Source organism: Neoarius graeffei, chromosome 25 (assembly GCF_027579695.1).
Source record: "Neoarius graeffei isolate fNeoGra1 chromosome 25, fNeoGra1.pri, whole genome shotgun sequence".
Taxonomy (NCBI): Eukaryota; Metazoa; Chordata; class Actinopteri; order Siluriformes; family Ariidae; genus Neoarius; species Neoarius graeffei.
The window spans coordinates 17,254,853-17,279,706 of record NC_083593.1 but is presented as its reverse complement, the minus strand read 5'-3'; the positions used below and the strand labels follow the sequence as shown (position 1 = coordinate 17,279,706).

Here is a 24,854-nt window from a genome sequence, read left to right as displayed (position 1 = left end):
GTCAACAAGGGTGTTTACTCAATTACATTTACTCCTAATTCACTGGTGCACAATTTTTTTTTTTTTTTCCAAACCAACTAACCATTTGTGCAATAGTTGACAAACAGGACTTAACTGCTCACTTGGTCCTGTTCACATCCTTGGATGCAGCTGGAATGCATCTTCCTAAAACGTATTGCTAGAATAGTTTTTTCTATTCTGTAATGGTGCTAGAATTAATTTCCCTGAGGGAGCCCTCCCAAAGGGATCAATAAAGTTTAAATCTACCTAATGAAACCCCTTCAATATCCATCATTCAAAGCATATCAGGTAAGCAGTCACTTCTGATGTCTTAGGCTTGGTCCAACTTTTTAATAACTAACCTCTCTTAAAGGTGTGCTACTTAAAACATCTGAAAAGATAACTGATGAGAAGGTGGAGTGAGATTGACAGAGCAGGCTGCTAAAACCATGGCTGCATCCACTTGATATTTTACAATGATAGTAATGGACTTCATTAACATTAAACTAGAGGACCCTGATTCAGTTTATGGTGGAAAATGACAACCACTTATGAAACTTAAAAAGCACAACTGCATTTTCTTTTGCAAATAGCTTGTGAACACTGGAATTACTGGTCTTTATAGAGTGCCTTTCATGCATCATGTTTCATTTAACTTAATTTCATAGAAAAAAATCTTACAGTACTATACACTCAATCATCACTACTATCACTATCATGGTCTCTCTTCTCTTCTTTGGGTGAACTGACTGGAGGTGGAAGGTCCAGCCGTGCCCAAGACATTGGCTCGGCTTTCTTCAAAACAATCTCAATCTTAGCAGCCATCATGTTCAGTGTGCTTTTACTTGTGTCGATAACCTATAAAGAGAATGAAAATCCTGTCTTTTAGTATTGAGAAATGATATGCATTTTATTTGTATAGAACTTAACAGTAGAAGTTGTCACAATGCAGCTTTAAAATGTAAGACCTCTAAACCCCACTTTTTCTTTGTACAAAGCAACACTCATGTTGATTGGCCATGTGTTTGCAAACCATAGCTGATCCAAAAGTCTATGGCTTGATGGAAAATCAATAAGATCAGCCAATTTTGATGGAATCTGTTAAGACTGAATCGGAAGATCCTGAGGGGGTGCATGACATCACACACGTAACAACTCCAGTATCAATTTGGTTCATGTGTGCAGCAGTGGTTAAACCAGTCTTGCTATGGAATCACGTTTTGGAGAGAATTCTGACAATGACTGGGAATCTTATGTCAGACAAAGGGATAGGTGATTATCAAGGATATCCTAGAGTAAATGGTTCTTTTCAAGCCCCCCCTGCAAGATAAGAAACTACCCATTCACAACAGTCTTCCTGAACAAAAACCAATCAAGTCTTGCAATATTGCAACCTGAGCATATTTAATACATTTCAGTTAATAATTGCATGCATTCTTCCTGTTAAAGTGCATCAGATGTCACAAGCATGTAAATGCTGCTCATAATCCTGTGTCTGGTGCACTATACACAAGATAGATATAATGGGGGAATCAAGGAACTGTCCAAATGTCATTTATTAAATAGTTTCTTTTTGCTCCCATAATTCCCACATGGTGGTGAACACTTGATGAATCAAATTTATTATTTGTAGGTGACATGAAATTGGTCCGCTTCGCTTGCACGAACCTCACCCACTGTCACTTTAGATTAGCGTCATTTCTCGGAAATTCGTGAACCGAATGTCCTGTTGTAGAGGAATTTCATCTCATCTCATTATCTCTAGCCGCTTTATCCTTCTACAGGGTCGCAGGCAAGCTGGAGCCTATCCCAGCTGACTACGGGTGAAAGGCGGGGTACACCCTGGACAAGTCACCAGGTCATCACAGGGCTGACACAGACAACCATTCACACCTACGGTCAATTTAGAGTCACCAGTTAACCTAACCTGCATGTCTTTGGACTGTGGGGGAAACCGGAGCACCCGGAGGAAACCCACGCGGACACGGGGAGAACATGCAAACTCCGCACAGAAAGGCCCTCGCCGACCCCGGGGCTCGAACCCAGGACCTTCTTACTGTGAGGCGACAGCGCTAACCACTACACCACCGTGCCACCCTGTAGAGGAATTTAAACATCCAAAAACAAAGCAGCACTTTCCCATCATTATTTTTGTAAGATTCCTACAATATCCAATCTCACCGAGTAAACAAGCACAGAGTCAGATGAACGGAAATTACCCAAAATGACCATGGTTCCACGCGTGACAGCGTGCGAGATTAGCCCTAAGGCAAGGCTGCCTTTTTCCAGGATCTAGACACCGTGATTTATTGATAGTTTTGTGGTTGTTACTAATGATATTCATTTTAAAGCATTACATACACTTTAAAGAAACCCAGATGTAGATTCTCTAAAAGGAAACACGCTCCAAGAATCCTTGAGAGGGATGAGACTCAAGTGACACTGGCACTGTAAATCAGTACTCTACCTCTATTGTATACCATCTAGCCAAACAGTGTAGTGAAAGGATGTTCATGAGTATCATATTCTTAACACAGCCATTGCATAAATAAATTCTGAGATGCATGAATTTTAGTACTTACACCCCATAAAATTATCTTCTTTTCAAATTCCTTATCTCCATCAAAAATAATGTGGATATCCAGCTGCAAAAGAGGGACTTTCTTTCAGGAGAAGATAATGCGAGTTTTGAGCTTGTTACTAACAATGTTTTTGCATTTAACGTTGTTGATATCACTAAACATGTTAAACGACCAAAATATGACCACAAACAGAACTACAAACATAGATGGAAATTTCATAGCTTAGTGCCGTTGTACCTGGGTACTATTTGCATCCACGTGGCTAAGCTCAGGGATGGAGTTTTTGGCATAGACAGTTATGGTCACCTGACTTCCTGTTTGGTGCCAATCGAACCTGCATGGCACAACCTTCTTACCCTGGAAACAGACATATGCAAAAATATTAAAGTTCATACTCTCAAACATTTTGGGGAAATGGCAAAAAAACAAGGGTGCTCGGAGAGCACAACATCCCCCGCTGGCAACTCTGCCATAACTCTGGTAAAATCCGACCGAATTGAACGAAATTACAATATGCGTATTACCGACATATAACAAAGAATCCTGTCAAGTTTTGTGAAATTCCTCCAAAAACTGTGAGAGGAGTTGATTTCAGAAGGCGAGTACAACTTAATGAAATTGCCAAAGCTTGTTAATAATCAAGGGCATAATGCTGGTAAAATTTGCCCAAATTAAAATTTCAATATGCGTATAACTGTCATATAACAAAGCCTTTTGCCAAGTTTGGTGAAATTCCTCCACAAATTGTGAGAACAGTTGATTTCAGAAGGACGTACACCCTCATGAAACTGTCACAGTACAAGTTATTTAATCAAGGGTCAAAACTCTGGGAAAATTTGCACAAACTAATTAAATCGCAATATGTGTATTACTGTCATATAACAAGGCCTTTTGCCAAGCTTCGAGAAATTCGTCCAAAAATTGTGAAAGGAGTTGATGTCAGAAGGAAAACACACCTTCATGAAATTGTCAAATTATAATTTTGTTAAATCAAGGGCTGTAACTCTGGTAAAATGTGCAATTTCATTCAATGTGCATATTACCGACATACAGCAAATAATCCTCCCAAGTTTTGTGAAATTCCTCCAAAAATTTTGAGAGGAGTTGATTTCAGAAGGCGAGCACCCTTCCCGGGACAGATGGAAATCGCCAGGACATAATCCCCCTTCAGCCAGCGGGGGATAAAAATTGGACAATGCAGAATAAAACAATCTGAACTGAAAACACTCTTTGGCTGTAAAGAAGGCTAAACATCAGATTAAGCCAAATAACAAACTACTAGACAATGGAACAAACCATTCTAATCGTACAAGAACTCTAAACATCGCACCATGTCCTTTTTCCGCCATAGGTGGTTTCCTTTGGTGCAGCCCTCCTGAGAAAGAAAAGTGTTGAAGTCAGATGTTTTCCTCTTGCAGCAGCTCCAGTATTTCATCCTTACAAGAAAACCAAGAGGACAATGTTTTTCCACCCAATTTTATCCAGCACTGTCTCAAAAACAATACCTCTCTACAAAGACTTATTAGTTAATTATTTACCCCTCATGGAAGATTGGGACTCCAGCATGATATGAACAAGCTTCCTCATTGCTCTCGGTTCCACTGAAGGTCTAACAGAATGGTCAGTAGAAAAATATTCAATAACTATTAGCCGACAGTTCAAATGAAGACACTATATAGTTGTAGCTTGTGAACATACCTTCGTGCAGCCTCCGTTTTTACAAGATGTACCAATCTTAATTTCATCACCTTCCTCCTCTGTAAGAGAAATATACAACTTACTCCTTTCCTGAAGAGTGACGGAAAGAAACAATATGCTTATATACATACACACAACTATCCTTGACACTGAAAATCATTAATGTGATGCCTGCACATAATCTTGGTCCTAATCCTAACCCCAGCAGCCAAAAAGAAACCTTCTGGCTTGTTTTTAAGACCATCAAATACAACCCCGATTCCAAAAAAGTTGGGACAAAGTACAAATTGTAAATAAAAACGGAATGCAATAATTTACAAATCTCAAAAACTGATATTGTATTCACAATAGAACATAGACAACATATTAAATGTCGAAAGTGAGACATTTTGAAATTTCATGCCAAATATTGGCTCATTTGAAATTTCATGACAGCAACACATCTCAAAAAAGTTGGGATGGGGCAATAAGAGGCTGGAAAAGTTAAAGGTACAAAAAAGGAACAGCTGGAGGACCAAATTGCAACTCATTAGGTCAATTGGCAATAGGTCATTAACATGACTGGGTATAAAAAGAGCATCTTGGAGTGGCAGCGGCTCTCAGAAGTAAAGATGGGAAGAGGATCACCAATCCCCCTAATTCTGCGCCGACAAATAGTGGAGCAATATCAGAAAGGAGTTCGACAGTGTAAAATTGCAAAGAGTTTGAACATATCATCATCTACAGTGCATAATATCATCAAAAGATTCAGAGAATCTGGAAGAATCTCTGTGCGTAAGGGTCAAGGCCGGAAAACCATACTGGGTGCCCGTGATCTTCGGGCCCTTAGACGGCACTGCATCACATACAGGCATGCTTCTGTATTGGAAATCACAAAATGGGCTCAGGAATATTTCCAGAGAACATTATCTGTGAACACAATTCACAGTGCTATCTGCCGTCGCCAGCTAAAACTCTATAGTTCAAAGAAGAAGCCGTATCTAAACATGATCCAGAAGCGCAGACGTCTTCTCTGGGCCAAGGCTCGTTTAAAATGGACTGTGGCAAAGTGGAAAACTGTTCTGTGGTCAGACGAATCAAAATTTGAAGTTCTTTATGGAAATCAGGGACGCCGTGTCATTCGGACTAAAGAGGAGAAGGACGACCCAAGTTATCATCAGCGCTCAGTTCAGAAGCCTGCATCTCTGATGGTATGGGGTTGCATTAGTGCGTGTGGCATGGGCAGCTTACACATCTGGAAAGACACCATCAATGCTGAAAGGTATATCCAGGTTCTAGAGCAACATATGCTCCCATCCAGATGACGTCTCTTTCAGGGAAGACCTTGCATTTTCCAACATGACAATGCCAAACCACATACTGCATCAATTACAGCATCATGGCTGCGTAGAAGAAGGGTCCGGGTACTGAACTGGCCAGCCTGCAGTCCAGATCTTTCACCCATAGGAAACATTTGGCGCATCATAAAACGGAAGATACGACAAAAAAAGACCCAAGACAGTTGAGCAACTAGAATCCTACATTAGACAAGAATGGGTTAACATTCCTATCCCTAAACTTGAGCAACTTGTCTCCTCAGTCCCCAGACGTTTACAGACTGTTGTAAAGAGAAAAGGGGATGTCTCACAGTGGTAAACATGGCCTTGTCCCAACTTTTTTGAGATGTGTTGTTGTCATGAAATTTAAAATCACCTAATTTTTCTCTTTAAATGATACATTTTCTCAGTTTAAACATTTGATATGTCATCTATGTTCTATTCTGAATAAAATATGGAATTTTGAAACTTCCACATCATTGCATTCCGTTTTTATTTACAATTTGTACTTTGTCCCAACTTTTTTGGAATCGGGGTTGTATTCGGTCCCCACAAATTCAACATTAAAAGACCCTCACCTTTTTTCTCAGGTGTATTATCTGACAGCTTGAGCTTTTCTAAAGCCTGCTTAAGTGAAGCGGAGACTTTCTGTGGTAATCTCGATATTGGTTCATCTGGACTGCAAAAACAAGAAGAGTTTTGCTTTATGTCCTCTCCTAAAACACACCAACAAGCACTTCTTTGGTGATATCTGCAAGCAAGTACATCCGAAGTGGTTTACAGTGTCGGTGAATAAACGTAGCGTGGGAACTTCTATTACCTTGGTCGCTGAATAGCTTCAACAGGTTTTGGTGCCTGGATGATAGACTCATTAAACTTTGGTTTAAAGTCCTCAACATCCTTCTTTTCTCCACATGTCCTGACCTCTGGTTTAATGGGTTCAGGGGGTTTCTCCTGGTTATGAGGTCCTTTTGTACAACCCTGAGAAAAATTTAGAAATAGTGCAAACAGCTACAGCAGTTCTGTCTGTGATGGATAGAGTTATTTGGCCCTAAAAGTAATACTCACAGCAATACTAAGGAAATCTGAAAAGTCAGTTGTGCGTCTCTTACAGCATGACCAACCCTAATGAGAAGAAAAAGAAGGAACATATAAAATCCACGTAGTAATACTACATAGCGACGGCTACAATTATCAACACCTTAACGATCTTTTGGCCACTGCAAAAGAAAGACTTTCAATCTGTAAATTGTGCATGAATACTTAAACTTCCACTGGAAAATAAACGAGCTGATTCCCGATTACTTAGCGTATCAGATCACGTGACACTGTTCCACAATTATCGACATCCAGATTATTATTTATCTCATCTCATTATCCCTAGCTGCTTTATCCTGTTCTACAGGGTCGCAGGCAAGCTGGAGCCTATCCCAGCTGACTACGGGCGAAAGGCGGGGTACACCCTGGACAAGTCGCCAGGTCATCACAGGGCTGACACATAGACACAGACAACCATTCACACTCACATTCACACCTACGGTCAATTTAGAGTCACCAGTTAACCTAACCTGCATGTCTTTGGACTGTGGGGGAAACCGGAGCACCCGGAGGAAACCCACGCGGACACGGGGAGAACATGCAAACTCCGCACAGAAAGGCCCTCGCCGGCCACGGGGCTCGAACCCGGACCTTCTTGCTGTGAGGCGACAGCGCTAACCACTACACCACCGTGCCGCCCCGCCCTATTATTATTTTAAAAATAAATAAATAAAAATCAATATGTGGTATGAAGTTAAAACAGTTTTCATTTCAAATTTGTTTTACACAGATTTATTTAATATAAAATATATTTTATATAAATATATCGATGTCAGTGTTTACGTAAATGAGGAAGTAATTCTAATGTTTGCAAACAAATGAACTGATAATGTTTAACCTGTCAGAAAATCTTTTTGTTCCACTTTCTAAATATTTTCGTAGATCACATTTTGTTAATCATTCGTTGTTATTTGTATTCATTTCTAGTTTACCAATAAATGTCAACAAGCAGTTGACATTGTAACCACATGAAAATCCAGGTCAAAGGTCGCATGTCATTCCTCGAACCAAAACTTTATATTCTTACATCTAAAAATATGTCGACTGATATTGCAATACATGGTAGATATTTACAACAAACGACAAAAAAAAAAAAAATCTGAATGGAATAGAAAAATCTGAATATTTCAAGCATGCAATTTTTTATATGCTAGGAATATAATTCTGGTCTAATTCTATTTATTGCAATCAGATTCCAAATACTCTATAAACATTCCATTCTGTTATGAATCAGAAAAGAATTATAAAATGACAGCACTTTTTTTTTTTTTGTGGTGGACACCGGTGAAAGTGATCACTATTATCGAAACCTCACGTGACTTGTCACACGCACGTTTAGATACAAAATGGCGACTGTCAAATGAAAGAGTAAGAAACAAAAGCAGGTTTTGACAGGCACATTATGACATATCGGTGAATCTGATCAGTAAAAACATGTCCATGATCTTTCCACCATGCTTACATGCGATGATAACGTCCGGGTTTTCCTCAAATTGCTGATCGTGCTAAAAAAATTCCACCTCAGGTAACGAGCTGTGTCATCAGGCGAGGCGGGTCTTCCGGTTGATTAATTAACCAATAATTATTGTAACTGAAAGTCGCTTTTGTAAAATTGTTATTAGTAAATCTGAAAAGGTGCCAGTAATTATGGACTGTCGATAATTGTAGCCACTGCTATAGCTATCTATATATCTCATTGATATTATATATGTTACGACTGACCGGTCGTAAACCGATCTGGTTGTAAGTCGGCCTATGTTAAATGAACGCAAGTATATTGTGATGTGTAATGATATTGTAATCATCTTAAAGTCTTATTTTATCAACATTTTCTTATTTCATTACCTTGGCTCATTATTTGGTTGAAGTCAAACACTGCATACTACACTGCGTACAGTACAATTCGTTTAATATGTGCAAAACCAAATATACGAAATACAGGTGTGAAAAATAGAAAACATTGAAACATACCAAAATACAAATGTAAAAAACAGCAAAATACAAAAAAACTTAGTGACCGCTGGCATGACTGGTGCTTGGCTGTGGGTCATCATCATCATCATCAGCTGTTGCAGCGCGCGCGCTGGCGGGAGCATTCACTCTTTTCATAAACATGGTAAGCCTCGTCTGAATTGTTTGTTTCTTTTTCACCTCATAAATTTCACGATATGGACGAAGCGTGTCATGTACCATCCGTTCAATCCTTGCAAATCGTTCTATGTTTGGGTCCATTGCTTCAAAATGTGCAAGGAGTTTATTCAGTTGAGAGAAACCTTCTGATAATCCCTTAGTGGTGAACATCCTTCGTGGCTCCTCCTCTTCTTCTTCCTCCGCTTGGCTTCTTTCTTCTTCTGCCACTCTTTCTTCTTCCAATTCGATCAGCTCTTCATTTGTTAGTTCTCCAGATTCTTGGTCTAGCAACTCCTCGACATCTTCCATTTCACAGTCCAAGGAAAGGTTTTTTTTTTTTGACAGATTCACTATTTTAGCCCGAATCACATCAAGTTCTTTTTCACTATCAAATCCAGCAAAAGTATTCACATAACGCTTCACACAATTTTTCCATATGCCATTCATACACTTCTCAGTCACAGCATCCCAGGCGGTAGCAATATTCTTGATACACTGAAGAATATTATATTGTTTCCAAAAGTCACGAAGTGATACTTCTGGGTCGGCATCTATAGCAGCCATGGCTTGGCTGAAGGTGGTTCGGAGATAGTTTGCCTTGAAGGTAGCAATTGAACCTTGATCCATAGGTTGAATCAATGGACTTGTATTCGGGGGCAAAAAAAAACACTTTCACATCGGGATGGAGATCGGCTAAGTGAGGTGGATGTCCAGGTGCGTTATCCAGGAGCAGTAAAATCTTGAAAGGAATTTGCTTCTCCAAACAATATTCACGCACTTGAGGAATAAAACAATTCATAAACCAGTCTTCGAACAGTGCCTGCATCATCCATGCTTTATGGTTAGAACGAAAGTAGACTGGCAAAGTGTGCTTGTTTACATTCCTGAACGCCCGCGGGTTTTGCGAGTGATAAATTAAGAAAGGCTTCAGCTTGAACCCCACGATATTCCCACCAAGCAGTAGAGTTAGCCTGTCCTTATACGATTTAAATCCCAGCATGCTTTTGGCTTCCTTGTGGATGTATGTGCGAGCTGGCATCCGTTTCCAAAACAGTCCAGTTTCATCCACATTGAAAATCTGCTCACCAATATAACCCTCATCCGTAATTATTTCATCCAGACTTTTGGTAAACTTATAAGCTCCTTTATCTGCACTCGCTGCTTCTCCAGTCACTCGAATATTATGCAGTTCAAATCTTTTCTTGAACCTCTTGAACCAACCAGTACTTGCCACGAATTCTTGACTGTGATCTTCTCCGGCACGGTCCTTCAAAGTCTGAAATAGCCTTCTAGCCTTTGTCTGTATGGAAAAAAGGCTTAACGGTGTCCGTTTTGCAATTTGATCTTCCATCCAAATGTGTAACAATTTCTCCATTTCATGGATGGGTCCGGTACGTTGCTTTGTAATCACTGTTGATCACATGGGTGCAAAACCTTTCACAGCCTCACAAATTCTTTCTTTGTCCTTCAAAATTGTTGATACAGTAGAGTGGGATAACTTCATGTCACGTGCGATCGCATTAACTTTCTTCCCTCCTTCGTGCTGTTTAATCACCATCATTTTTGTGTCCAGATGAATGGCCTTTCTTGGCAGGCTGAGGAGTAGACAAATGGCCCTTTTCCACTACCCTTTTTCAGCTCACTTCAGCTCGCTTCAGCTCACTTCAGCCCGACACGGCTCGCGTTTCGACTACCAAAAAACAGCACGACTCAGCTCGCTTCAGCCCTGCTTAGCCCCTAAAACTCGCACCGTTTTGGAGTAGGGCTGAAGCGAGCCAAACCGTGCCGAGTGAGGCTGGGGGCGTGAGCAGACACTCCCCTGTGCACTGATTGGTGAGGAGGAGTGTCCTCACATGCGCACACACGCCCCGCGAGCACGCTGGGATCTGTAAACACCGCAAACCCGGAAGGAGAAGAATTACGAATTACGAGAATTTCTGAAGCCTTATGCGCCTCGCCTCATCTATACGCTCTTGCCAGTATCTGTTCGCGTTGTCGGTGACAACAAGCCACAGCACCAAGACCAGCAACACTAACGACTCCATGTTTATTGTTTACTATTCGGGTCGTGAGACTACCGCTTAAAAGGTCACTGATGTCACTGTTTGCGCTGCTTAACGACATCACCTGACGTCCACCCACTTTCACTAACTCCAGCCAGCACGGTTCAGCGCGGTTGTAGTCGAAATGCAACTCCAACAGCCCCGCTCATCTCGACTCAGCCCAACTCAGCACGGCACGGCTCAGCCGCGTTTGTAGTGGAAAAGCGGCAAAAGACATTTTCCTCTTGGTAGACATCCTGGGGTAGTATTTCGAAAGATACCGTAATTACCAACACAAACGGACACGGGAAAAGTTTACTGTACCGGCATACGTACTGCTCACACACTCAGCTAGGAAACACTCGCCAGTCGTAACCAGACAGTCGTAAAGTCGATCGGTCGTAAGTCGACGACTACATATACATATATATACACACACACACATATATGTATAAAAAATATGTGTGTGTATATATACACACACTATATATATATATATATATATTTTCCCCAAAGCGTTTTAGTGTATTGGGCCCGATACACTTGCTCTGCCTGATGATACGCTTAGTCGCTAGTTAAAATCTGATACGCTTAGATTTATACTGATACGTTAAATTTCCTACCCACAAGTAACCAGATACATAGGAGAGCAAATAATAGATACATTTACATACTGATTGACATTTGTGTTAAACAAGCGGTCTTTTATTCCAATGTTTGTGTTGATTCTGTCAAAGTGATATGTCTGTGTGGTATGATGTCAACAAACTAATCTGTTGGCTACGTCAAGATCACGTGTTCAAACCGTCCAAGAAAAATATCGAAAGAAAACATCAGACATCCCGGAAGTTTCCGATTCATTATAAGCGATCTCATTGGCTGCTGATGTTGTCCCCCACCAAACGGGCAAAGCCGACTGATTTTAATCACAAAAGTTTGACCTGGTCTATTATCATTCATGAATGTGTTTACAAGTACATAATCTTTCTGCAAACTTAAATGTATGAATTAAGTTTTCTTTTCCTTTAAATCTTAATCTAGTCCATTTAATAAAGTGCCAAAATTTCAACTTTATAATATGCAGTTGCCTTACTTTTCTTTTCAGTGTATCTTAGTTATACATATATTACGATAATTGCATCAGAAACATTCTAAATCATTAGTTATAGTAATACAGCAACTTATTTTAAGGTGGAAGGTCTTCGGTTCAGATCCCTTTGTGATCAACAGGAGGTCATGATGATCGATTCTCTTCATTGGAGTGCATAAGACAGAGCAAACCACTGGTCATATTTTCATGCACATTTTTGTTATAACACTACTTGATTATAGATAATTAAGGGATTCCCGTAGATTTTCAATCTATCATATACCTAAGGAATCTATAACAAAACAGTTTAACTTTCATGTTGAACTTTAAGGTGAAATTTCAAATGTGTTTACAGGACCAGTCAAAAGTTTGGAAACACCTTCAAATTCGATGTTTTAATTTTTTAATTTTTTTTCCCTACATTGTAGAACAATACTGAACTCATCAAAACTATGAAATCTCATCTCATTATCTCTAGCCGCTTTATCCTTCTACAGGGTCGCAGGCAAGCTGGAGCCTATCCCAGCTGACTACGGGCGAAAGGCGGGGTACACCCTGGACAAGTCGCCAGGTCATCACAGGGCTGACACATAGATACAGACAACCATTCACACTCACACCTACGGTCAATTTAGAGTCACCAGTTAACCTAACCTGCATGTCTTTGGACTGTGGGGGAAACCGGAGCACCCGGAGGAAACCCATGCAGACACGGGGAGAACATGCAAACTCCACACAGAAAGGCCCTCGCCGGCCCCGGGGCTCGAACCCAGGACCTTCTTGCTGTGAGGCGACAGCGCTAACCACTACACCACCGTGCCGCCCCAAAACTATGAAATAACATATGGAATTATATGGTAAACAAAAAAAAGTGTTTTTTTTAAACAATGTGTTTCATCTTTTAGATTCTTCAAAGTCGTCACTATTTACCTTGATGACAGCTTTGCACACTATTGGCATTATCTGAACCAGCTTCATGAGGTAGTCACCTGGAATGCTTCTCAATTAACAGGTGTCTCTTGTCAAAAATGGAATTTCTTGCCTTCTTAATGCACTTGACACCATCAACCAGTAAAGAGTAAATAATAAAAATACAGTAAATAGCCCTGTTCGACAACTGTAGTAATCCATATTATGTCAAGACCCACTCAACTAAGTAAAGAGAAATAACAGTCAGTCATTACTTTAAGACACGAAGTGTCTTAGTTAATTAAAATAAAGAAAGAACATTGAATTTGAAGGTGTTTCCAAACTTTTGACTGGTACTGTACATTAATACTATTTAGATCAGAAATCATTGAATCACTGGTTAAATCTCTTATAATCATGTATCTAAAACCTCTCAGAGACCCTGAAAATGCACCAGAGAGCATCTATTTTCAAAAAATTTAATTGTCTGTGTATTATCATGCCAGAATTTAGGGCTTTAATTTTTTTCTGGGGAAAACACTGATATATAGAGACACACACATATACACACACTGCTATCATTAAGTTACCTTCAATGCATCATGGAAAACTGGCACTCCTGGGTGATAAGTACATGCATCTGTGGACAGAGAATTAAAGATTAAAAATTTATCTAACCGTGTATGTAGAATATAATACAGCATTTACCTGTTTTAAACCGATACGGGTTGTTTTACAATCAGGGTACAAAGTTTGTGTCACAGGGGTCCAAAATTCAAATTGATTCAAACTGGTTCTTGTACCAGTTTTTAAGTGAAGGACAAGTTAAAGAACAGGTAGGCATGTGTAATAGTTTGTATTATAACAAGACTAAGTGTAGCTTTAAGCAGGGCTGGGAGAAACAAATGAAGTGATTCTCGGAGAGGACTTTTTTTTTGACAATTCAGAATCCACTACTTCCATAGTGCTTTTAAATATAAGGCTGTAAGCTTTGTGTTAGTTGTCTCTAATATTTATGTCCCAATATCTTGACCACATTTTAGGATGAAAATAATCATTTTAGATATGTTATTTTATATTGAAAAATTATCTGTCTCGGAGAGGACTTTTTTTTTGACACAATTACATACTAATTTGATCAAAATAGTCTGAAAACTTACTGGCATTCAACATTAAAACTTAACTATGTTTCCAATGATATGGAACCAAATATGTGTTTTATGGTATAAAGAATGATGTAAGTGCATCCCTTTTGGAGCTACCTGTGGTCAAAAAAGCACTTTTTCTAAATGACACGAGTAATTTTGCTAAATATGACACACATTGCCATACATTCACCAAAAATAACGTTATCACCAAATTTTTTTTGCATGGTAAATAGAGCTATCACAGGGCTACAATAAACAACCAAGTTTATTTAGTCAAGCCTTTTGATATTGAAGATAAGTGTTAAATGTGATTTTTAGCTTGCGTACCCTGATTGTAAAACAACCCTTACCCTAATACTTCTTAGCTTACTAGCTACACAGCTGCCTGGCTAACTAACCGGGAGTTTTAAGCGCCATGCTTGTTTTTCAAAATGGGCTAAAACTAACCAATAAAAACTAACACACACACACATATATACATATATATATATATATATATATTATTTATTTGAGACATGTCGCTAGCTTATCTTAACTTAGCCATTATTCCAGATGGTTCTCTAGCCCAGGTGAAGCATGTAGCTAACCTTTTAGCTTTGCTAACTCACCGTCATTATTCTTCTCAGGGTCAAAACGTTGCCCACATCCTTTATTATAACAAAGCACAGACATTATGTAGCTACATATATCTATATAAAACTCGAACTGGTTACAAAAATGATGCTGAGCCAGATGTGGATTCGGTCGGTTCGAAGAATCTACTTGCCGCTTCCTCCGTCCGCCATAACCGTGTGATCCAGGGCTGGAAGTCGATCCCTAATAGAGTCGATTCCCCGATTCCAGGCCTGAACAATCGAGAGCCGATTCACCCTTCCCAGAATCCAGTACGATTTTGTTTGGTTTGGTTTTGTGTGTGTCTCCCCCCCAGTTTGAAATCACGTGACCACTACTCCATCCATTATCTCATCTCATCTCATTATCTGTAGCCGCTTTATCCTTCTACGGGGTCGCAGGCAAGCTGGAGCCTATCCCAGCTGACTACGGGCGAAAGGCGGGGTACACCCTGGACAAGTCGCCAGGTCATCACAGGGCTGACACATAGACACAGACAACCATTCACACTCATGGTCAATTTAGAGTCACCAGTTAACCTAACCTGCATGTCTTTGGACTGTGGGGGAAACCGGAGCACCCGGAGGAAACCCACGCGGACACGGGGAGAACATGCAAACTCCGCACAGAAAGGCCCTCGTCGGCCACGGGGCTCAAACCCGGACCTTCTTGCTGTGAGGCAACAGCGCTAACCACTACACCACCGTGCTGCCCTCCATCCATTATCTGTAGCTGCTCATCCTGTACAGGGTCGCAGGCAAACTGGAGCCTATCCAGGCGAGAGGCGGGGTACACCCTGGACAAGTAGCCAGGTCATCGCAGAACTGACACTTAGAGACAAACAACCATTCACACTCGCAGTCAATTTAGAGCCACCAATTCGCCTAATTGCATGTCTTCGGACTGTAGAGGAAACCCACGCAGACACAGGGAGAACATGTAAACTCCACACAGAAAGGCCCTCGTCGGCCACTGGGCTCGAACCCAGAACCTCGCTGTGAGGCGACAGTGCTAACCACTACACCACCGTGCTGCCCGTGACCACTACTCTGTGCAGTAAAACCTAAGCAAATTCACAATTTGCCCCCTTTGGATATTTGTGCATGCATTCCCAACTCAAGGCTGGTTTTTCCCCAAATAATCCGGTAATGTGAGGGGTTTACAGACAATCTTAAGGTCACCAACTGGATCAGAGTGTTCCTGATTTATAATAGCCCCCAAGCATAACTACGTCATCACTTGTTTACCACAGTGCATTGTGGGGGATAGCCAGGGTCGGTAGTTGAGCGATATGACGGATGTCAGATTCATTTTATGTGACAGTGATGTGAGAGGAACGATTTTGCTGTGCTTTGTCATGGAAGACAATGAAATTGGTGACTTAAAGAGATGGAGAACATGTCGAGGGTTTACAGCAGGAAAATCCGAATCCAAATCAAGCTTGGTGAGAAGGTAAGAGTCTAGACCGAGTCTACCACACTGTACAACAACAACAACAACAATGTCAAATCTCAGAATGTCTTATTTCTGAGGATGCATATTGCACCAACTAAACTTTATCAAGAAAACAACTCTATCTGAATATCAGGAATTGTATGTAGCCTCTCTGAAATGTCTGTAGTGTTCATGGCAAAGTTACATTAATGTTAGGCCTACTGCCAGGTCCGGCAGCCACGTATACCAAAACTTTATAGGCCTAATCAGTGAAAATGTGTGAACAACATAAATAATTTGTATGCTAAATAATTTCATACCTAATTTTGAAACATTTTGCTACATCTAGTCAAATCTTAAGAAATAAATTAAATCTGGATTTATTTGTTTAACACAGATTTACCTTAAGGGCGGCACAGTGGTGTAGTGGTTAGCACTGTCGCCTCACAGCAAGAAGGTCCTGGGTTCGAGCCCAGTGGCCGATGGGGGCCTTTCTGTGTGGAGTTTGCATGTTCTCCCCATGTCTGTGTGGGTTTCCTCTGGGTGCTCCGGTTTCCCCCACAGTCCAAAGACATGCAGGTTAGGCTAATTGGTGGCTCTAAATTGACCATAGATGTGAATGGTTGTGTGTGTCAGCCCTATGATAACCTGGCGAATTGTCCAGGTTGTACCCTCTTTTTTGCCGATAGTCAGCTGGGATAGGCTCCAGCTTGCCTGCGACCCTGTAGAACAGGATAAGCGGCTACAGATAATGGATGGATTGAACCTAATTTTTGGTGAGGGTGAGGGACTTAATAAACGGTGGGACTTAATAAAAGTCGATACGTATGCGACCCAGATGGTGACGCATTAATAAATGTCGCTAGTGAGGTACACCGAACGTTATCCATACCCGAAAGAGAACCCTTCATGGTTTGGGAGTTTTATCCGTCTGACAGGCTCGTTCGGCTGCTGAGTGCTTCGGCATGTTGAGAGGCAAAAGCCGAGGAATGCTTCTTTGTTTTACAGGCTTTGGAATATCGCTAGTTTCAGACAATGAACAGTGTCAATTGTTATAATCTTCGATAACCGTAGGCCATTCCGCAGACCATGGAAATATTTCTGGGTCACAGTTTAAGTACGTCTTTTTCCCACCAGCGAAATGTGAGCTACAAACACTTGTCCATTTCGATTCAGTTGGAAGGTTTTCGTTGCGGATTAAACTTATCCATTTCTTTCTTCTCTTCTCGACTGGCTGCTGATAAAAGCTCAAATTAGGTGTTCTCTTTCTTCGTGGAGATACAGTTAGGCACACAGTAATTCACTTTAGGCACCGTTAAAACCGGTTAGATAGAACAATGCAGTGTTTAACAAAGGAGAAAGTAAACAATATGGCGGCGCTGACCACGGGTATCACCCATAGTGCATTGCGGTAAACAAGCGATGATGTAGTTATAGGTTAGAGTCATTGTAAATAAGATATTTAAGTATAGAAATCATGTTGTGTGAAAGGAACAGTGATGGAATACTTAACAGAGAGCGAGCTGACCAGGAAGTGTCATGTTTAGCACGGTATCTCCAAGGCAGTGGAAGGTCGAAGAATGTATAAAAATAATTACATTGCTAATGATCATGGGTTTCAGTCCCCCCTCCACCTGTGTACACAACAACGTGAGCTTGTAGCAGTAGCTTGCACTAGCTCACCTCCAGCTCATGCGGCAAAATGTATATCTCAGTTGTTCCCAATGAGGAGAGTGTGCTGCACTCAGCATTTTTCTTGTTTGTTTGTTTTCTTGCTTTTTGTGGTTCGGCCACTCTGATCACTTCAAACTCTGAACTTTTCAGAGGGAGTTTCTGTGAGATCCCGAGTTCCCAGTATCGCCACTCTTAAATTAAATCAGTATAATCACCAAGTGTGTGGTCCTGAGTCTTGACTGAATTGTCTGGTGGTCTGGTGTGTGGGTTCTTACAATTAAAATATTAAAAATCAGTTAAATCTGTTATTAAATCTGTGATTTCCCAAGTTTTTGAAAATTGGTTAAGAGCTGAAAATCCTTTAGAGTGTACCAGATTCCTTCAAAATCCATCTTGCCTGTTTTCATCTACAGTCATGTGAAAAAATAAGTACGTCCCATGGAAATTGTAAACTTCTCTCAACATATTTAAACAAGCAAACATTTCACCCTATTGCTAACTTTAGGACTGCAGTTGTCATGAACAGTTTTGCACTCAAGTTTCCATCAATGAAGAGTTTATAACATCAATGAAACTGACTTCATGTTAAAACTGTTAATATTATAGTCATGCTGTCTGTTGTTGCCCGGATGAGGATGGGTTCCCTTTTGAGTCTGGTTCCTCTCGAGGTTTCATCCTCATGTTGTCTGAGGGAGTTTTTCCTTGCCACCGTCGCCACAGGCTTGCTCATTGGGGATAGATTAGGGATAAAATTAGCTCATGTTTTAAGTCGTTCAAATTCTGTAAAGCTGTTTTGCGACAATGTTTATTGTTAAAAGCGCTATACAAATAAACTTGACTTGACTATTGATACAGTGCCTACAGATAAAGCTGATGAGCAAAACAACAAGGAAAATTAGCTCTTTCAATCATTTCTCATCTCATCTCATTATCTGTAGCCGCTTTATCCTGTTCTACAGGGTCGCAGGCAAGCTGGAGCCTATCCCAGCTGACTACGGGCGAAAGGCGGGGTACACCCTGGACAAGTCGCCAGGTCATCACAGGGCTGACACATAGACACAAACAACCATTCACACCTACAGGCAATTTAGAGTCGCCAGTTAACCTAACCTGCATGTCTTTGGACTGTGGGGGATACCGGAGCACCCAGAGGGGACCCACGCGGACATGGGGAGAACATGCAAACTCCACACAGAAAGGCCCTCGACGGCCACGGGGCTCGAACCTGGACCTTCTTGCTGTGAGGTGACAGCGCTAACCACTACACCACTGTGTAGCCCCTCTTTCAATCCTTTATTCAACAAAAATATCAATAGATGTTGTATATTTCTGTGGAGAAAGTAAGTACACCCTCAGCTTCAGAAGCTAGTATTGTGCCCTTTAACAGGAATAGTAACTTCTTGTAGGTGTTTTGTATAATTGTCCACCAGTCTCTGACACTGGCTTGCTGAAATGTTTGACCACTCTTCCATGCAAAATTCCTTCAGTCGCAAGACGTTTGAGGGTTTTCTTGCATGTACTGCCCTTTTCAAATCTCCCCACAACATTTCAATGAGGTTCAAATCTGGGCTTTGACAAGACCATTCCATAACCCTCCATTTCTTCTTTTTGAGCCATTCCTTGGGGGATTTGCTAGTGCACTTAGGATCATTATCTTGTTGAAAGGTCCACCTTTGGTTCAACTTCTGAACAGATGGCCTGACATGATATGATTCAGAATTCATAGTTGAATCAATGAATGGAACTTCCCAGTCCCTGAGGCAGCGAAGCAACCCCAAACCATAACATTTCCACCACCATGCTTCACAGTTGGTATGAGGTTCTTCTCCTGAAAAGCCGTCTTTGGTCTGTGCCACACGTAGCCAAACCACTCTAAAGCCAGTATCTCACTGGGCTGTGACAGCTTGCGACAAATTGTGTTGCGACAAACATAAAGCTTTGACCACTTTTTCAGGAGTTGCTCCCAGCCACTGGTTCAGATATGTGGATGACACCTGGCTTAAAATCAAAACCCATGAGGTGGAAGCCTTCTCTAAGCACATCAATGCAGTGGATATTAACATCAACTTCACTCGGGAGGACGTCAGTGGGAATAATCTAGCCTTCTTGGATTGTGATGTACACATTAGACAAGACAGAAGCCTGAGCATCGAGGTTTACCAGAAACCCACACACACAGACCAGTACCTACTCTTTGACTCTCACCACCCACTGGAACACAAATTGGGGGTCATTAGGACCTTGCAACACAGGGCTCAGAATATCCCTACAACAATAGAGGGAAAAGAGAAGGAGCAGAATCACATCAAGAAAGCACTTCAGAACTGCGGGTATCCCAACTGGTCTTTCCTCAAGAGCAGAAAAAGGAACAGAATGGACAAGGAGGATAACAGGAACAAACACAAGAACATTGTCATTCCCTACATTTCTGGTCTATCTGAGAAACTCAGGAGGATCTTCTACAAACACAACATTCCAGTACATTTCAGACCCAGTAACACTCTGAAGCAGAAACTGGTCCACCCTAAGGACAGAATACTCAGACACAAACAGGACAACGTAGTGTATGCCATTCAGTGCAGTGAGGAATGCACGGACTCGTATATTGGGGAAACAAAGCAACCGCTTCACAGGTGCATGGCTCAACACAGGAGAGCCAGTTCCTCAGGGCAGGACTCTGCTGTCTACCTTCATCTTAACAACAAAGGACACTCATTTCAGGATTGCAACGTACGCATTTTAGCCAGAGAGGATCGTTGGTATGAGTGAGGAGTTAAAGAAGCCATTTTTGTCAACCTGGAACGACCATCACTGAACAGAGGTGGGGGTCTAAGACATCATTTATCAGCCACCTACAATGCAGTCCTTGGCACACTTCCCAGACAACTGAATGCACACCAAAATCCAGCTGTTTTCAGTGACTCACAGGAGGACAGAGAGAATCAGCATTCCATTGATCACCCTAACGGGCAATCCATTGATCATCCTAATGACTCTCGAGGCCGTTCACAACCAGCCCCCAGTTGACCCACACCAACAAGATGACTCAATGACACCTAAGATGAGCTTTTCATCCATGAGAGGATAAATACCTGATGCTCCCTACCAGTCAGACAGAACTGAAGAAGCCTTTCGGATGAGAGGTGAAACTTCTTCAAGAATCTTCAAGCAAGTCCAGTTGCTCTCTTTTACCACCCACAGTTTACCATGACCTGGATGACTGAGAATCTTCACAGACTTGCGACAAATTGCGAACATCATTTGCGAGAGAGTTTCAAAAGTGTCTTGAAACATTCGCGGGGCTTTTCAATTTCCTCGCATGAGTCACAAAGTGTCGCTCCTTCATCACTGAAATTTTGAACATGTTCAAAAAATTTGTGCAACAAAATTTCTCTCAAAATAGCCGCAAATGCGTCACTGGTGTCGCAAAGCTGTCGTGAACCCTTCTCAAGTCAGTTTCCATGAGGCTTCTCTACTTCCCTGCCTGCCGAGGGAAAGCCGGACTGTGACAGCCTGCAACTAGTTGGAGACACAACAATTGCGGTAAAATATGCAAATATCAATTCAGTGTGATTCCAAGTGAAAATTGTCGCTAATTCGCATATTTTATCGCAATTGTTGTGTCTCCAACTAGTCGCGGGCTGTCGCAGCCCAGTGAGATACTACCCTAACTTTGATTCATCTGTCCAGAGCATGTTATTCCAAAAGGCCTGGTGTTTGCATGCATGTTCATTGGCAAACTATAATCCTGCTTTGACCTTTCTTTGGGACAGCAAAGCCATTTTTTACTGGCATGTCTCCCATGCAGATAAAATTTGTCCAATCTCTTTCTGATCGTTGATGTATGCACTTTCACACCAACAGTTTCAAGAGTTACCTGCAGATCCAGTGACTAAATTCTTGAAGACTTCTTTTAGCATCAAATGGTCTGCTCTTGGCTGTGAAGTTGCTGGCCAGTCCTGGACAAATTGCCAGTTGTTTGAAATCTACGCCACTTGTAGATGATTTTCCTTACAGTGGAATGATTTATTTCTAATAATTTAGGAATCTTTTTAAATCCATTGCCAGATTCATAGGCATACATAACCTTTTTTTCTGAGGTGCTTATGTAGAGAGATCTTTAGATCTTGGTATGATAACACCACACAATTCAATAGCAAAGAGAACACCAGACCTGATATCTCATCTCATCTCATCTCATCTCATCTCATCTCATTATCTCTAGCCGCTTTATCTTGTTCTACAGGGTCGCAGGCAAGCTGGAGCCTATCCCAGCTGACTATGGGCGAAAGGCGGGGTACACCCTGGACAAGTTGCCAGGTCATCACAGGGCTGACACATAGACACAGACAACCATTCACACTCACATTCACACCTACGGTCAATTTAGAGTCACCAGTTAACCTAACCTGCATGTCTTTGGACTGTGGGGGAAACCGGAGCACCCGGAGGAAACCCACGCGGACACGGGGAGAACATGCAAACTCCGCACAGAAAGGCCCTCGCCAGCCACAGGGCTCGAACCCAGACCTTCTTGCTGTGAGGTGACAGTGCTAACCACTACACCACCGTGCCGCCCCCCAGACCTGAGATGTCAGCTTTAAATAATACAGACTCCACCTGCACCTCCACCTGCAGTAGGTTCTAATCAACGGCACCTAATCTGGAACATCTGATTCTAATTTTATGGACTTGAAAATGTGGTAAATGTAAAGATATACTTACTTTTACCAGGGTGTCCTTACTTTTTTGACTGATTAGATTTTTTTCTTATGATGAAAATCATTACAAAATGTCAATTTTATGCATCATTTGTTGGAGTACGAGGTGTGTCAGAAAAGTAACAGGACTTAGTGTGCTTCTTCGATGTGAGGGGCATCATCCACATAGAGTTCTTGCCACAGGGCCAGATGATCAACCAGCATGTCTACAAAGAGATCCTGCAGTGTTTGCTTCATTCAGTGCATGAGAAGAGGCGAGAGTTGTGGCAGGACAACTCGTGTCTGCTTCACCACGACAACATGCCAGCTCACAACGCCCTGAGCATCCGGCAGTTCCTTGCCGAGAAGAACACTGCCATGCTGGAGCAAGCTCCCTACTCACCCGACCTGGCTCCGTGTGATTTTTCCCTATTCCCCAAACTCAAGGCGGTCATCAAGGGGACCCGTTTTCTGGACATGGAAGACATCAAGAGGGCTGTGACGACAGAGTTGCGGAGAATCCTGAGAGAATCCTTCCAGGAGTGCATGGAGGCGTGGCGAAGAAGGATGGGAAAGTGCGTTAGACTTGAGGGGGATTATTTCGAAGGGGAAAACTTGTAGTTTGGATTTGACATAAATTTTTGTGACCCTAGTCCTGTTTCTTTTCTGACACACCTTGTACATTACCTTTATATGTAGGTATTGTATCAAAGAGAGTGAAATGTTTGCTTGATTAAATATATTGAGAAAAATCCAAAATTTCCGTTTGATGTACTTATTTTTTCAAATGACTGTACGTCATGCATGTCATAAGAATAGAATATGCTTGATATTTTCTTTCCTTTGTGGATAGTTAAGGCCGGTTCTGGTCCATTACAATGGAATAACCATACGAAAACAGAATGGATCAATTGAAAGAACATAAATAATATAAATAACATAACTACTTTGACAAAATATCTTCAATTTCATGTTACAATTTATGATCTTTGGCTTAGGATGTCTCTGAATTGTTTTCCAAACAGTGGAATATCCACAGATGTGAAAATGGCGACTTGCTACTTGGGGCAGAGGCTTCAGGGAAGACTGTGCCGGTCCCTTTAATCTTAAAAGAAAATACTCAGGTTTTTTTTTTAAACTACTGCAATTAAAATCTTAAGCAAAGGTAATTCTGTATTAACAATAACGTGTTTTAAGGGTGCAACTGTTGTTTTCTTTACATCTCATTATCTCTAGCCACTTTATCCTGTTCTACAGGGTTGCAGGCAAGCTGGAGCCTTTCTCAGCTGACTAAGGGTGAAAGGTGGGGTACACCCTGGACAAGTCGCCAGGTCATCACAGGGCTGACACATAGACACAGACAACCAGTAACACCTACGGTCAATTTAGAGTCAGCAGTTAACCTAACCTGCATGTCTTTGGGGGAAACTGGAGCACCCAGAGGAAACCCATGCAGACACAGGGAGAACATGCAAACTCCACACAGAAAGGCCCTCGCCGGCCACGGGGCTTGAACCCAGACCTTCTTGCTGTGAGGCGACAGCGCTAACCACTACACCAACGTGCCGCCCTATGTAGAACATGATTAAAAAAAAAAGTACCCTATGGGTACATGTGGCTACTGCTTACAAATATAACTGTTTTCTGGTACCATATCCATACAGTAAATATAATAAATACATGTTATCAACTAGGGTGGTGTAGTGGTTAGTGCTGTCGCCTCACAGCAAGAATGTCCAGGTTCGAGCCCCGTGGCCAGTGATGGCCTTTCTGCACGGAGTTTGCATGTCCTGTCCATGTGGATTTCCTCCGGGTGCTCCGGTTTCCCACACAGACCAAAGACACGCAGGTTAGGTTAACTGGTGACTCTAAATTGACCGTAGGTGTGAATGTGAGTGTGAATGGTTGTCTGTGTCTATGTGTCAGCCCTGTGATGACCTGGCGACTTGTCCAGGGTGTACGCCGCCTTTCACCCGTAGTCAGCTGGGATAGGCTCCAGCTTGCCTGCGACCTGTAGGGGAGGATAAAGTGGCTAGAGGTAATGAGATGAGATGTTATCAATTAGGGCAGCATGGTGGTGTAGTGGTTAGCGCTGTCGCCTCACAGCAAGAATGTCCGGGTTCGAGCCCCGTGGCTGGCAAAGGCCTTTCTGTGTGGAGTTTGCATGTTCTCCCTGTGTCCGCGTGGGTTTCCTCCGGGTGCTCCGGTTTCCCCCACAGTCCAAAGACATGCAGGTTAGGTTAACTGGTGACTCTAAATTGACCGTAGGTGTGAATGGTTGTCTGTGAATATGTGTCAGCCCTGTGATGACCTGGCGACTTGTCCAGGGTGTACCCCGCCTTTTGCCCGTAGTCAGCTGGGATAGGCTCCAGCTTGCCTGCGACCCTGTAGAAGGATAAAGCGGCTTGAGATAATGAGATG

The 24,854-nt window shown here is 41.8% G+C and overlaps 2 protein-coding genes across 2 annotated transcripts in view; one reads left to right on the top strand and one right to left on the bottom strand.

Moving 5' to 3' along the window:
* Window positions 1-336: 336 nt before the first annotated feature.
* chordc1b (cysteine and histidine-rich domain (CHORD) containing 1b) lies at window positions 337-14,835 on the bottom strand. The gene is made up of 11 exons (XM_060909215.1): window positions 14,622-14,835; window positions 13,456-13,505; window positions 6,665-6,721; window positions 6,417-6,577; window positions 6,175-6,275; window positions 4,281-4,339; window positions 4,121-4,191; window positions 3,913-4,018; window positions 2,820-2,939; window positions 2,583-2,645; window positions 337-858 (listed from the first exon to the last, which is right to left on the bottom strand). The coding sequence occupies exons 1-11, from the start codon at window positions 14,683-14,685 to the stop codon at window positions 694-696; spliced, it is 1,017 nt and encodes a 338-aa protein (XP_060765198.1). The 5' UTR covers window positions 14,686-14,835; the 3' UTR covers window positions 337-693.
* A 7,808-nt stretch (window positions 14,836-22,643) lies between these two features.
* Window positions 22,644-24,854, top strand: part of LOC132873821 (protocadherin Fat 3) — a gene marked incomplete at its 3' end in the record, with an annotated part of 161,173 nt that continues 158,962 nt past the window's right edge. Inside the window, exon 1 of the mRNA XM_060909620.1 lies at window positions 22,644-23,012. Within this exon, the coding sequence (XP_060765603.1) occupies window positions 22,644-23,012 (369 nt within the window). The remainder of the gene's footprint in view (window positions 23,013-24,854) is intronic.

Coding starts and splice junctions, on each gene's coding strand:
- chordc1b (XM_060909215.1), bottom strand. CDS start 14,685: ATGTCTGTGCTTTGTTATAATAAAGGATGTGGGCAACGTTTTGACCCT. Junction 13,506..14,621: donor CCCTGAGAAGAATAATGACG/GTGAGTTAGCAA, acceptor CTCTGTCCACAG/ATGCATGTACTTATCACCCA. Junction 4,019..4,120: donor GTCCCAATCTTCCATGAGGG/GTAAATAATTAA, acceptor TTTTCTTGTAAG/GATGAAATACTGGAGCTGCT.